This window comes from Gigantopelta aegis, chromosome 10, assembly GCF_016097555.1.
Source record: "Gigantopelta aegis isolate Gae_Host chromosome 10, Gae_host_genome, whole genome shotgun sequence".
Taxonomy (NCBI): Eukaryota; Metazoa; Mollusca; class Gastropoda; order Neomphalida; family Peltospiridae; genus Gigantopelta; species Gigantopelta aegis.
Genome location: NC_054708.1, coordinates 22,530,867 through 22,545,215, shown reverse-complemented (window position 1 = coordinate 22,545,215; position 14,349 = coordinate 22,530,867). Strand labels below are relative to the sequence as shown.

The window sequence follows — 14,349 nt, the reverse complement described above, 5'->3', positions numbered from 1 at the left end:
TTGATTTATTAAATGGTCATACTGACACGTAGTCAGAGGAAAGTTGCTACATGCTTTCATTACCAGCAAAGGAACCTTTATATGCATTTTGCCAAAGACAGGAGAGCCCATACCATTTTTTTGTTTATATACCAGTTTTGGAGAACTGGTTGGGATAGTAAAAAATCGATCAAAGAATGGGTCCATCAAGGGGATTCGTTCCTTCGACCCAAGCACCTCAGTTATGCACACTACTGACTGAGCTACATATAGATTCCAAACAGTTTTTCATTACAAGAATATATATAGAGAGATTATTACCAGAGATTTTTTCGGTATCGTCAGTATCATATATTAGGAATACATATTGTATTATGCGAGCCTATATCATATAATATCTTACATTTTCAGTGCAATCAAAGTATGTGATATTTTTAAGATCACATACTTTAAGAATTTGATAACTTTGCAAATTAGATGTAAATTAATCGAGGTCACGGCACTGGGTTTATTGGCATTTAAGCAAACGTACTTGTGTGACACTCCATAACTGATTATGCATTCAGTCATCGAATAAAAACATTTCAATGGCAAGTTGACACTAAAAGCTGTCCAGCGTTCAGAAAATAAAATAAACGTTAAGCCCTAGTTTGTTTTGATGTAAGGGCATCCAAAATGACGTCATTTGAGTTAGACGTCATTTCCATTCAAAAACACACCGCGCCACATATTCTTACGTCATTTGAATATATGCCGGCCTCGGTGGCGTCGTGGCAGGCCATCGGTCTACAGGCTGGTAGGTACTGGGTTCGGATCCCAGTCGAGGCATGGGATTTTTAATCCAGATACCGACTCCAAACCCTGAGTGAGTGCTCCGCAAGGCTCAGTGGGTAGGTGTAAACCACTTGCACCGACCAGTGATCCATAACTGGTTCAACAAAGGCCATGGTTTGTGCTATCCTGCCTGTGGGAAGCGCAAATAAAAGATCCCTTGCTGCCTGTCGTAAAAAGAGTAGCCTATGTGGCGACAGCGGGTTTCCTCTAAAACCAGTGTCAGAATGACCATATGTTTGACGTCCAATAGCCGATGATAAGAAAAAAAATCAATGTGCTCTAGTGGCGTCGTTAAATAAAACAAACTTTTTTTTTTTTCATTTGAATATCTAGTAATGGCGTGCACAGTTTACAAAAACACGTACTGAGCTTGAGATTATATGATAAAGAGATTATAACCCTCGTGTATTTCGGTATCGTCAATATCATATATTAGGAATAAAAATAATGTATTATGGCTCGCATAATACATTTTTTTATTCCTAATATATGATATTGACGATACCGAAAAACACTGGTAATAACCCACTCTCTCTCTCTCTCTCTCTCTCTCTCTCTCTCTCTCTCTCTCTCTCTCTCTCTCTCTCTCTCTCTCTCTCTCTCTCTCTGTTTGTGTGTGTGTATATATATATACATGTATATATATATATATATATATATATATATATATATAATTATATATATATAGTATATATAATATATATATAGTGACACTACTCTAAAACGGACACTCTCGGGACCAAGTAAAAAGTCCGTTTTTAAGAGGTATCCGGTTTAGAGAGGTTGTCTTCTGTACAGATATTTAAAAAGGGACCATGAAACACATCCGGTTTACAGAAGTGTCACTGTATAGAGATTTGTCAAAACTAATGCCGTTATATGTTTCATTTCAACGGCCACTTTCTCAAAATGGTGATCTTTCGAACTTCGCTAATGTTAATGTAAATCTGATAACTATTCAACCTGACTTTCAGCAACCTGTTCAGATTAATTTCATTCTACGTTGACATATTATTTTTTTTTTTGTACGGAAATTATTATCAGTTTTAATTTTTCAGCCATGGGAACCACAGAAATGCTACACAGAATTTCCTCATCTGATTTTCTGCGGAGACTCTTGGGGTGCGTACCGATAAGTGTAGTTGAAATCAATATTTCCCGCACTTTAATATCGTCAGATGATGTCATGCAGATTGGAAGAGTTATCAAAGTATATCGATTTACACTTAGGGGAACTTGGAGAAAACAAGAAGTGTTTTTAGTTCTAGATTAATGTATATCTAATGAAATTGCAGATAGGGCATCGATTTATACCAGTCAACTGGAGAATTGTTCGTGGGTTTTGGAGGATAAAAACAACAGTGCAGTTGGAGTAAAATGTTCGTGTTGCTATAAATTAGAAGCTTAACATAAAACTTTAGACCTACTCTGAGACATGTGGGATGGTAGTTTAACAACATTTAAAGCCATACAAATGTGTACCGCATTCGTATGTTGGATAGGGCACATGCATAAACACGCCATTGGTAATACAGTGGTCGTAAAACTGAATGCAATCGTTTTACAACCCCACCAAGCCGCCAAGGGATACAATCTGAATGACAAAACCGGAATATACGATCATGAGTCTAATTCACAAAGGTCTCTTAAGCTCTGTTAGACAACAAAGCATCCTCTTGGCAAGTCTTTTAGCATTGCACTGCGAGATCGCAAAGTTGCGAGAGTTAGTGAATTAGGCCCGGGGGGGGGGGGGGGGGGGGGGGGGCTTATTTCCGCACAATGCAGTCGAATGGGCATTTGGCACAAGGAGTGGATGATTCCATGAATCTCTATCCTGTGCCACTCCCGAGGAGATCTCCGCCCCCCATCCCATTGGAGACCTCATTCACTGCATCACCACAAAGAGAGCTGCCACTCTCAGATTTAGTTTACTTAATCGAAACTAGTACCGGACAGAGCTCATTAGAATAAGTACAGCTGCGATGACATGCACTCCTGAATCACTGTCAAACTAGTGATGATATCAGGTGTTCGCAAAAGTGGAGCATGTCCTGCCTCACAGGTCCTGTCATGAGTACTGCCGCCACAACTGTCAAGTGTGTCACTTCATCTAAAACGATGAAAAAACAATAAGTGTGCAAGAGTTTCACCAAAGAGATGAAAAGGAATGCATAAGTTCAAAATATGGAATAGCATTAGCCATCATTTTGGTCAATGATGCATCGTATTTCGTGGATATAGCCTCCAAATGGCTACCATAAAACATTTTGTCAGGGCCCCATAGGTGTCGAGAGTTTGTTTCATTTAACAACACCACTAGAGCACATTGATTTCATGGGCTCTTTTCGATTAGCAGCAAAGGATCTTTTATATGCACCATCACACAGACATGATAACACATACCACGGCCTTTGATATACCAGTCGTGGTGGTGCACTGGCTGGAGCGAGAGATAGCTCAATGGGTCCACCGACGGGGGTCGATCCCACACCGACCTCGCATCAAGCGAACGCTTTATCACTGAACTACGTCCCGCTCCTGTTTAAGGGGAGCTATTACTCTTGCTCCCCATCTGAGACTAGTTCAAGGAGAGTCATTTTACCCTTAGCGTGTTAATGTCTATGGTTATATCTTAAATGTCTCCCCATCATCTAAGTTAGAGAAACAATTAATCACTCCCCTCAGTTTTTAGTTTTTCTGATTGAGCTACATCTTGCTACATTGAGATAAATATACAACTGTCGATATTCAGATATAACTTTATGACCTATGGGTTTGTTTTTGTTGTTCTCCTCTCTCTCTCTCTCTCTCTCTCTCTCTCTCTCTCTCTCTCTCTCTCTCTCTCTCTCTCTCTCTCTCTCTCTCTCTCTCTCTCAGTGCCCTTGTACTTTTGAAAACTCTTTTGAGTTCTAGGCTTTAGGTCAACGTTATAACGAACGAGGATCAGTGTATCTGAATCCATACCAGTTAGGCTGGCGCGAGAATGATTGACGATCAATCAGGAATCTATCAGGGCAGTGCAAGAATGAATGAGGCGACCAGTCTAGCAATGACCCTGTCATTTCGATCCCCACTACACCCTTTTTCAATGATCGCAGAGCCCATCTAAAATGTCATAAAATAAACCAAAGCACAATTTACAATAAAAATATTATTTCGAAAGAGCCTAAAGCTGGTAGGTACTGCCTTCGCGTCAGAAATCTCCAACCCCGAAGCTCTTTAATGGTTCAGTGGAGTAGTGTAAGGTCCTCCCTCCCTCCCTCCCTCTCTCTCTCTCTCTCTCTCTCTCTCTCTCTCTCTCTCTCTCTCTCTCTCTCTCTCTCTCTCTCTCTCTCTGACCTTATGAGCAGGAGTACTTGACATTCTAATTAAAACCTAATCAGAAAGTAGATATTTCAAGTACCCCTACAAGAAAGATATGTGACAATATATAGTAAAATTGTACTCTTTATAGAAGATTCTGTCTTTATAACCAAATATATGACTTTCTTTTTATGCTAGCATATTAATGTTTGGTTTCTCAGAATTTTAAAATTATACTGCACTGTATTCTTTTCTTCTTTTTATTTCATTTTGAAACAGGTGATAAACTGGTTCTGTCTACTGACTCTGGAACATTGGTCCTAGAAGGTATGTTACTTTTTACTTCATAAAACCCAGAAGTCAGTTTCACAGAACATAGAGGGCCGAATTTACGAAGCCCGTTTTTCTTAAACGCGCGTGTTTAGGCTTTGTAAATGTGTTACTCACGTGAAAGCATTTAACATAATAAGCTGTCGTACCATAACGTGTTTAGGCTTTGTAAATGTGTTACTCACGTGAAAGCATTTAACATAATAAGCTGTCGTACCATAACGTGTTTAGGCTTTGTAAATGTGTTACTCACGTGAAAGCATTTAACATAATAAGCTGTCGTACCATAACAGAAAATGACGTTATGTATGGAAGATCGATCACGGTAAAGAAAAAAAAAGAAGATTTATGTATATAATATTGTGTGTTTAGAACTATATATACTATTTATACGGTGTATAGATTTACGTTTACGTGCAAATGTAGTCTTACCGTGTTTTGTGGAATTGCTCCAATACATTTCACGGCTTATATTTCTGAATGGAACAGTTTTTTGGCTTACAAAATTATTTTCTTTTCTTGTTTTGATTTATACGAAATGGCCTCAACGACACAATAGTTTGTGTTTTATTTTGTTTTGTTGGGGTGGGTTTTTTTATGGGATGGTGTTTTTTTTTTTTTTTTTATTGTTTGTGTGGGGTTTTTTGTTTTTTTGTTGTTGAGTTTGTTTTGTTTGTTTGCTTTTTTTTAGGGGGGTGGGGACAGGTTTGTTGGGTTTTGTTTGGTTTTTTTTTTGGGGGGGTTGTTGTGGGTTTTTTTGCTTTTTTGTTGGGGTGTTTATGCTGGGTTTTTGTATTTTTTCTGTTTTGTTTTTTGGCGGGTTTTTGTTTTGTTTTTTTTGTGGTTTTTTAAAGAATAATATGTTCCATCAAAATATCAATATTTTAAAACTTTTTCTCCCTTATAATCTCCGGAGACAAAATGCACTGATTAGACTGCAAGTGGCAGTGCGACGACGTCCGTCGCATGCTTGTCATAAAAGAAAATGAATATAATCGATGATCTGAAAACTTGGAATAAACGAACTGCTCGAAACAAGACAGTTTCATACATGGTATTATACCAGATTTCGATTATATGCCAGTTAACCTTCGCACGTCAATGTGCGATAATTATCTCGTTGTGCACGTTGCACGGATAGTTATCAGATTTAGGGGAGAGCGACGTGAGCATTTCAAGACGCATTAAGCCGTACCACAATGGAAATGTAAGAGATTTGTAAAAAAAAATTAAGCGAGCTCGTTATACTATTAGCTTGGATTTATAAATTGTGGTTGCGGTTGTAGGCATCCACACTATCTATAAGAGACGTGTTACGGGCATGGGAAATGTTTGTCAGGCTGATATAAAGGTGATGACACACATAGGTGTACGAGCTCCCATTTTGGTGTGTGTTGAGGGAGGCAGGCTGATTTTTGCCCGAATTAAACGATGTCCCCACCCTGTCTCGAACGTTTTTGGTGGCAGAAAAAAGGTGTAATTGGGGGAATGTAAAAGTACAGATAGATTTAGGTTTTTCATTTTAAGTGCGTGGGAAGAGACACATCACTTCTACATTAAGCTGACTGAACATGCGTTAAAATAATTAGATAAACTTGTGAACTGTTGTTTCTTGAAAGTTTTCTTTTTTTGTACAGATTGCTATGGAGCCTTTTAAAACATTTTTTTTATGAGGTCATGCAAATACCTAAACATATTGAAACCCTTTTAGATATCTCGCCTTGTGAATTTCTCACGATTTTGTGGTAGCCAATTGATCTTTGTAAATGGGTCTATAACGTGCGTGGTTCGTTTAGTACAATATTAATTTTGGTATTCGGGCATGTTTTCACGAATTAAAAAAACCAATCGTATCTGTCCCACTACATCTAGTATAAAACTATTGATCTTCCGAAAAGCAATTATAATCACTGGGAATTTACAACGAAAACGAACAGAAATAATGGCCAAATTACACACAAAAACATGTTAAAAACTGGTTCACAGAACACCAGACATTATAACATTCTATACCAGATTGATTTGGAGCACAGTCTGTATAATAATATACTGTACAATAATCGTATGGAAACGATGCGGGGGGGGGGGTCTCGAGGTGGAAAATATGAAAATATACTTTAGGGTAAACAAGACACAGCCTCTCCAGAGCTGATAAGTACATTACCTTTTATGACTCTTAATAGAACCAGGTTACGAATCCTATGCAGAGCCGGTTTAAGGATCCGCGGGGTCTGTAGCACAAATAACAACGAGATCCACTTCCCAGGATATATATTTTGCAACTCCCTCGGGGAGAGGGTAAAAATGGCCTGGGGAAAATTAATGTACACATCACCGCGGGGCCCACCGACGCGCGGGGACCGTAGAACGTGCTACATGTGCTATTAGGATAAACCGGATCTGATGCTATGTGTTCCAGAACTCAGGAACGTCTCTGACTTTCGGTTTCATTTTCTTTTCAGAAGGCCTCCAGCCAAGAACGATAATCGACAAGTCCGTGACAGTGAAACAGCTCAGTGTGGTGGAAATTCACGGCTTGTTGATTCTCAGAACTGACAAAGGTATTGAAATTTAAAGTTGCAATCGCGAGTGTATTTACTAGTAATAATCTAGAATATATTATGCAAATTAGTATTCTTACCTTGTAATGTTTTACAAGGCATTTTTATTTACTTATATCCAGTATTATTCAGATAAAACTCTCAGTGGTTTATTCAATCATTTCAACTTATTTTCGTGCTTATATCCAATTAAGGTTCAAACACGCTATCTGGGCTGTCTGTCCAGGACAGTGGGTTAGGTTGTAATTGTTAGTGGTTAGTGAAAGAGAAGAGGGTGTAGTGGTCTTACGCCTACCCATTGAGTCGTTAAAAGTCGCTCTGGGTGGGAGCCAGTACCGGCCAGCGAACCCTGTACCTACCAGCCTTACGTTCAATGGCTTAACCACGACACCACCGAGACCGCTTAGTGGTTTATTGCGTTGATCAGTGCCTCGTTCCACAAAGCGATCGTAGCATTAAGATCGCCTTAAGTACATACTATAGATATTCACCTACGGTGATCTTAGCGCTAAGATTGCTTCGTGGAACGGGGCCCTGGACCCTAATATTTATTTGTATTCACAGGGAAAGACAGCAGGATCAATGTGATCCGACTGGCAGATTTTGAAGGTGAACACAATGAAACAACTGCGAGAACAAAAGCTGACCTAAAAGACCATAAGTTGGAGAGAACTAAAGGTTTGTATGGGTTTCCCCTTTGTGTGTTGGGAGGGGGACGTAGCTCAGTTGTAAAGTGCTTGTTTGGTGCGCGATCGGTTTGGGATCGAACCCCGTCGGTGGGCCCATAGGGCTATTTCTCATCCCTGCCAGTGCAGCACGACTGGTATATTAAAAAAAAAAAAAAAAAAAAAAGTTTGTTTTATTTAATGACACCACTGGAGCACATTGATTTTTTATCTTATCATCGGCTATTGGACGTCAAACATATGGTCATTATGACACTGTGTTTTAGAGGAAACCCGCTGTCACCACATAGGCTACTCTTTTTACGACAGGCAGCAAGGGATCTTTTATTTGTGCTTCCCACAGACAGGATAGCACAAACCATAGCCTTTGTTGAACCAGTTATGGATCACTGGTCGGTGTAAGTGGTTTACACCTACCCATTGAGCCTTGCGGAGCATTCACTCAGGGTTTGGAGTCGGTATCTGGATTAAAAATCCCATGCCTCGACTGGGATCCGAACCCAGTACCTACCAGCCTGTAGACCTATGGCCTGCCACGACGCCACCGAGGCCGGTAAACTGGTATATCAAAGGCCGTGGTATGTGCTATTCTGTCTGTGGGATGGTGCGTAAAAAAGATCTCTTGCTACTAATGGAAACATGTAGCCGGTTTCCTCTCTAAGACTATATGTCAAAATTAGGAAACGTTTGAAATCCAATAGCCGATGATTAATAAATCAATGTGCTTTAGTGGTGTAGTTACACAAAAGAAACTTCTTCCTCTTTGAGTTAATCATGTTTATTTTAAATAATGTTCGTGCTTCCGTAATATTAAATGAGCGGTGTGTAATTCAATGGTAAAATGCGTGTTTGGGGTGCAATCGGTCATTGGATCGATCGTTCTCGATGTATTACGTTTTCCCCGTTCTAACCAGTTTCACACCACTGGTATGTCAAAAACGTGGTTTGTACTGTAAATGGTATTTTTAGATAGAAGAACATGTAGCTTATGTGTCAGGAGCGGGTTTCGTCTCTCAGCACCAAACATTCGTAGTTTGAAATATGCTACAGTGTAATAAATATTCATTTCATTTCATATTCTCTCAATTGTCTGAACTACAAAATCGTTATTCCCGATCCAGACCGTATCCCTATACAATACAGAGACAAATGGGTATTTTGCAACACAGTGGTTTATTCCATGAATCTGTACCTAGTGCTTCGCCTATAGAAGGACAGCTACTCCCGAGGAGATCCTTTACTGGACAATCCTTCTTTCTTCCACAAAGAGGACTGCCACGCCCGATTAATAAACAAAACAAAAATTAGCATAAGACAAATATAGGTGTGATGACATGCACTCATGAATCAATGTCAAAACAGTAATATCTGGGCTGAGTTTGGCCAGACCGAGCAGTTAAAAAAACGTTCGCATGCTAAGTTTATGCGCTCAGCGGTAAATCAAATGGCCACGTCGGGAACCAATCAAATAGTTCTCGAATGTTTATGAAACATTTGCTGGCTGAACGTGTTGCGGGTGTTCGCGAAAGTAGAGCATATCCTGCCCCACTGGTGGCTGAATCACGTTTTTAGGGCACTCATGTTGCATGTCTCATGGTTTGAATTTACCGTACCATAGTTGTTTTTTGTTTAGGGGGTTTTCAGGGGGTTTCTGTACTTTGTTAGAGCCATAAAATGTTTTCAGTACCATGACGTGTGTTTTTTTTTACTTCTGTCAGGATGTTTACTGTACGCCATAAACAAACCCGGTGGCAGTCACTTGAGACTGGTGGTGTCGATGGGTAAACGACTTCTTCTCTTCACGTGGAAACACTCCGCCGCTTGGTCGGCCTGGTGCCCCACCCTGGACCACGACACAACAGACGGCTTCACGTTTGTCAGGGTAAGTGATAATCAGTTGTGTTTTACCCATCCGACCCATTAAAAACTCATCACAAACCGATCCAGGTCTATAGATTGTTGGAATTCCGTTGACGTAAGTCCCCCACCCTGGACCATGACACACTAGACGGCTTCACGTTTGTCAGGGTAAGTGATAATCAGTTGTGTTTTACCCATCCGACCCATTAAAAACTCATCACAAACCGATCCAGGTCTACAGATTGTTAGAATTCCGTTGACGTAAGTCCCCCACCCTGGACCATGACACACTAGACGGCTTCACGTTTGTCAGGGTAAGTGATAATCAGTTGTGTTTTACCCATCCGACCCATTAAAAACTCATCACAAACCGATCCAGGTCTATAGATTGTTGGAATTCCGTTGACGCAAGTCCCCCACCCTGGACCATGACACACTAGACGGCTTCACGTTTGTCAGGGTAAGTGATAATCAGTTGTGTTTTACCCATCCGACCCATTAAAAACCATGGATTGTTGGAATTCCGTCGACGCAAGTCTCTAAATATAAAAAGCAATTTTAATGAAGTTTTTAATGGGGGTTTTTATTAGTTTTCAGGAAGATACTTCTTATCTCGCATTAATATATATATATAGTTAGTATGTTTCCAACGGCATTAAGTTTTGCGTTAAAGTTCAGACGTTAAAGTTTCGCGTTTAGGTCAATTTCTCACAAACTATATGAGCCCTAAGTCAATGAAACTTTGTTTTAGTTGCACCTATGGATGTTCATCTCTGTGCACCGAAACAGTTTATGGTAGGTGATACATTCAATTCCACAGAATTCGTATTTTATTAAAAAAAATACATTATCAAATATTAGCGGGGCGGGAACGTAGCCCAGTGGTAAAGTGCATTCTTGATGCGCGGTCGGTCTGGGATCGACCCCCGTCGATGAGCCTATTGGGCTATTTCTCGTTCCAGCCAGTGCACCACGACTGGTATATCAAAAGCCGTGGTATCTGCTATTCTGTCTATGGAATGGTGCATATAAAAGATCCCTAATAAAAAAAAGTAGCGGGTTTCCTCTCTTAGACTATTTGTCAAAATTACCAAATGTTTGACATTCAATAGCTGATGATTAATACTCAATGCTCTAGTGGTGTCATTAAAAAAAAAAAAAAAAAATGAAATATTAGTACTTTTACCCATAGATGTATTACTTTATAATTGCGCCAGTCATCACCACTTTATCACTTGTAAATTTTAGATATATTTTCAAGGGTTACGCACACACATAACCTCAATTTAAAAAACAAATTATAATTGAAAATATTTTTTAAACCAACCAAAACTTCCTTTTCTTAGATTAATTTGATAACAAAAAAAAGAAAAGAAAGAAAGAAATGTTTTATTTAACGACGCACTCAACACATTTTATTTACGGTTATATGGCGTCAGACATATGGTTAAGGACCACACAGATTTTGAGAGGAAATCCGCTGTCGCCACTACATGGGCTACTCTTTCCGATTAGCAGCAAGGGATCTTTTATTTGCACTTCCCACAGGCAGGATAGCACAAACCATGGCCTTTGTTGAACCAGTTATGGATCACTGGTCGGTGCAAGTGGTTTACACCTACCCATTGAGCCTTGCGGAGCACTCATGCAGGGTTTGGAGTCGGTATCTGGATTAAAACTCCCATGCCTCGACTGGGATCCGAACCCCAGTACCTACTAGCCTGTAGACCGATGGCCTACCACGACGCCACCGAGGCCGGTAAATAATTTGATAACAATGCATGCAGTTAAAAACAATGTGGACTTTCTGTCATTGTACAATGTTCTGAATTACTAGTTTTATCCTTTTGCAAAATCTTCCTTTCTCTTTTCTGGATCTTAATATTTTCCTTCTCCAAATACCTATTCAGACATAGCAGGGAATGGACGAAAACCCAGAAAAACAACTTAATTGTCTTATTTACGAACTTGGCAATTTTCTTCAAGAGGTCATTTCTTGCTGAAATGTTTAAAATGCAATTTGCAGCACAAAGGTGATTAAGTTATCAAATGTAATTTCCATACAGCACATAATTGATATTACTGACTCGTAGAACTGCTTGCTAAGTGGTATTATTAAATCCACCAACAGTTCCATCCTTTGAACATCTAACTAACATCCAGTGCAACATTTTATTAACTGTCGTAATGGATTTATGTCCTGCAGTCAGTTTACTTGGTTTTTTCCCCATAGACATCAGTGACTTGACAGTTCCGCCGCTTACTTTGATAGACGTATTATTGGAATGTGAAGGCTTATTCAAAAGGGTTACTAAAAATGCTTCTCGAGTAAAATCAGTTTTTTCGATTTTATGTCAACACTGTTAGAGGAGTGACTGAGATTTCTGTGATCTCCCTTCTTAATTTGTTATTTTGTGGATTTGGTTTTTCTGCTAACTCAGCATTTGACATGGTTGTTTAACACTACTGTGAAGAATAAATATAACTTTCCCATGCATGACTAGATTGTCAGTTTCCAGGATGGGCGTTTTGATGAATTAAAATTTATGAATGAACTGTGGTTGTTAATAAATCATATTTATCCAGTTGGTTGGCTTTTTTATTATTTCATTTCACGCAGTTTTTTTTTTTGTTTTTTTTTTTCCTTTCTCGTTTTGTAATATTGCAAGGAAAGCATAGTGTGCTATTTATATCTGACAAATAGACCCGTTGTATAACGTAAAAACAAACATTTTAGTTAATTGCTAGATTTAAGAAAATCGCTCAACATTTGACAGCCTGTCTACTTTCAGTATTAGATTTTCAAAATCAGATGCTTACTTAGAAATAATAGTGAGACAAAAATAGCTTTAAATATTAGAATTAAATAAAGTAATTTCGGTAAATTAAATCATTTCAATCTAGTTCAATTCAATTCAATTTGACAAATAAAACTTGTCAATTATTCTGTTAAGAATTAAAGTGTAGCATTGATAACTAAACGTTACAAAAATGTAATGATTTCTTTGGATAAACTTGTCTGTCAGTTAAATGAATCGAAATCGGTTCTTTGATCCCTTCCGATTGAATTATATATAGTTGAATGGGGAATGGGTATTAAAACACACATTTATAAACAGGTTGTTGTATATGATTGGTGGTGTTTAAATCAGTTATTTCTGTTAACAGGAACTCCAGATATTCGAAACACCCCCAACTGATCACTTTAATTGACGGTATGAGGGGAGACAACCAGATCTGCATTATATATAGTTGTGGGGAATGGGTACCAAAAACACCCATTTATAAACAGTTTGTTGTATATGAAAGGTGGTGTTTAAATAGACGTTATTTATGTTGGTAAGAATTCCAAACGTTTGCAGAACCCCAAATGATCACGGTAATTGACGGTATGAGAGGAGACAACCCGATTTGAATTATAGATAGTTGTATGGGGAATGGGTACCAAAACCACCCATTTATAAACAGGTTGATGTATATGAAAGGTGGTGTTTAAATAGACGTTATTTATGTTGACAGGAATTTCAGACTTTTGAAACACCCCAACTGATCACATTAATTGACGGTTTGAGGGGAGACAACCAGATCTGAATTATAGATAGTTGTATAGGGAATTGGTACCAAAAACCCACATTTATTAACAGGTTGTTGTATATGAAAGGTGGTGTTTGAATAAAAATTATTTCTGTTGACAGGAACTCCAGACTTTCGAAACACCCCAACTGATCACTTTAATTGACGGTATGAGGGGAGACAACCAGATCTGCATTATATATAGTTGTGGGGAATGGGTACCAAAAACACCCATTTATAAACAGTTTGTTGTATATGAAAGGTGGTGTTTAAATAGACGTTATTTATGTTGGTAAGAATTCCAAACGTTTGCAGAACCCCAAATGATCACGGTAATTGACGGTATGAGAGGAGACAACCCGATTTGAATTATAGATAGTTGTATGGGGAATGGGTACCAAAACCACCCATTTATAAACAGGTTGATGTATATGAAAGGTGGTGTTTAAATAGACGTTATTTATGTTGACAGGAATTTCAGACTTTTGAAACACCCCAACTGATCACATTAATTGACGGTTTGAGGGGAGACAACCAGATCTGAATTATAGATAGTTGTATAGGGAATTGGTACCAAAAACCCACATTTATTAACAGGTTGTTGTATATGAAAGGTGGTGTTTGAATAAAAAAAAATTCTGTTGACAGGAACTCCAGACTTTCGAAACACCCCAACTGATCACGTTAATCGACGGTATGAGGGGAGACAACCAGATTTGTATTGGATACAAGAATCAGTTTGACCTCATCAACGAGAAAAATGGTGACACGTTACAACTATATCACATTGATGCCAACAAGGTTTGTGTCTATTTTGTACCTTTTAAGTTGCCGTACCCTAGATGTGAACTAAAGTTGCATTATTATCATATATATTTTAACAGATTTGCCTTTGAAAGACATCATTTACAAATTAAAGCTACTACCATGAATTTGATGTCATTGTTTACGACTAAGAGTCTTTTTGGTGACTAAAATTAAATATTAAAGATATTGTCCTGTTTATAATATCAGTATCTGTTCAAACCGGATTTTACTTTTCAATAATTTTGTGTGTACGAAAAAATAAATATTACGAAGAGTAATATGAAAAATACATTAGCACATGGCCACAAAGAAATTGGGTATACAGACACTGTATTCTAAACAAACAGAAACTATATGTATTATATAGAGAATAATATATTCGTGACCGTTAGATATCATTTATCTTACAACGAGTT

General features: G+C 38.4%; 1 protein-coding gene across 4 annotated transcripts in view; it reads left to right on the top strand.

Annotated features, from left to right (window-relative positions):
* LOC121384740 (GTPase-activating Rap/Ran-GAP domain-like protein 3) overlaps positions 1-14,349 on the top strand; it is a 178,554-nt gene that overhangs the window by 151,863 nt on the left and 12,342 nt on the right. For all 4 annotated transcript variants that reach the window (XM_041515273.1, XM_041515274.1, XM_041515272.1 and 1 more), the window contains exons 17-22: positions 1,872-1,935; positions 4,396-4,443; positions 6,909-7,007; positions 7,572-7,685; positions 9,412-9,575; positions 13,775-13,927. In XM_041515273.1, the coding sequence (XP_041371207.1) occupies positions 1,872-1,935; positions 4,396-4,443; positions 6,909-7,007; positions 7,572-7,685; positions 9,412-9,575; positions 13,775-13,927 (642 nt within the window). The remainder of the gene's footprint in view (positions 1-1,871; positions 1,936-4,395; positions 4,444-6,908; positions 7,008-7,571; positions 7,686-9,411; positions 9,576-13,774; positions 13,928-14,349) is intronic.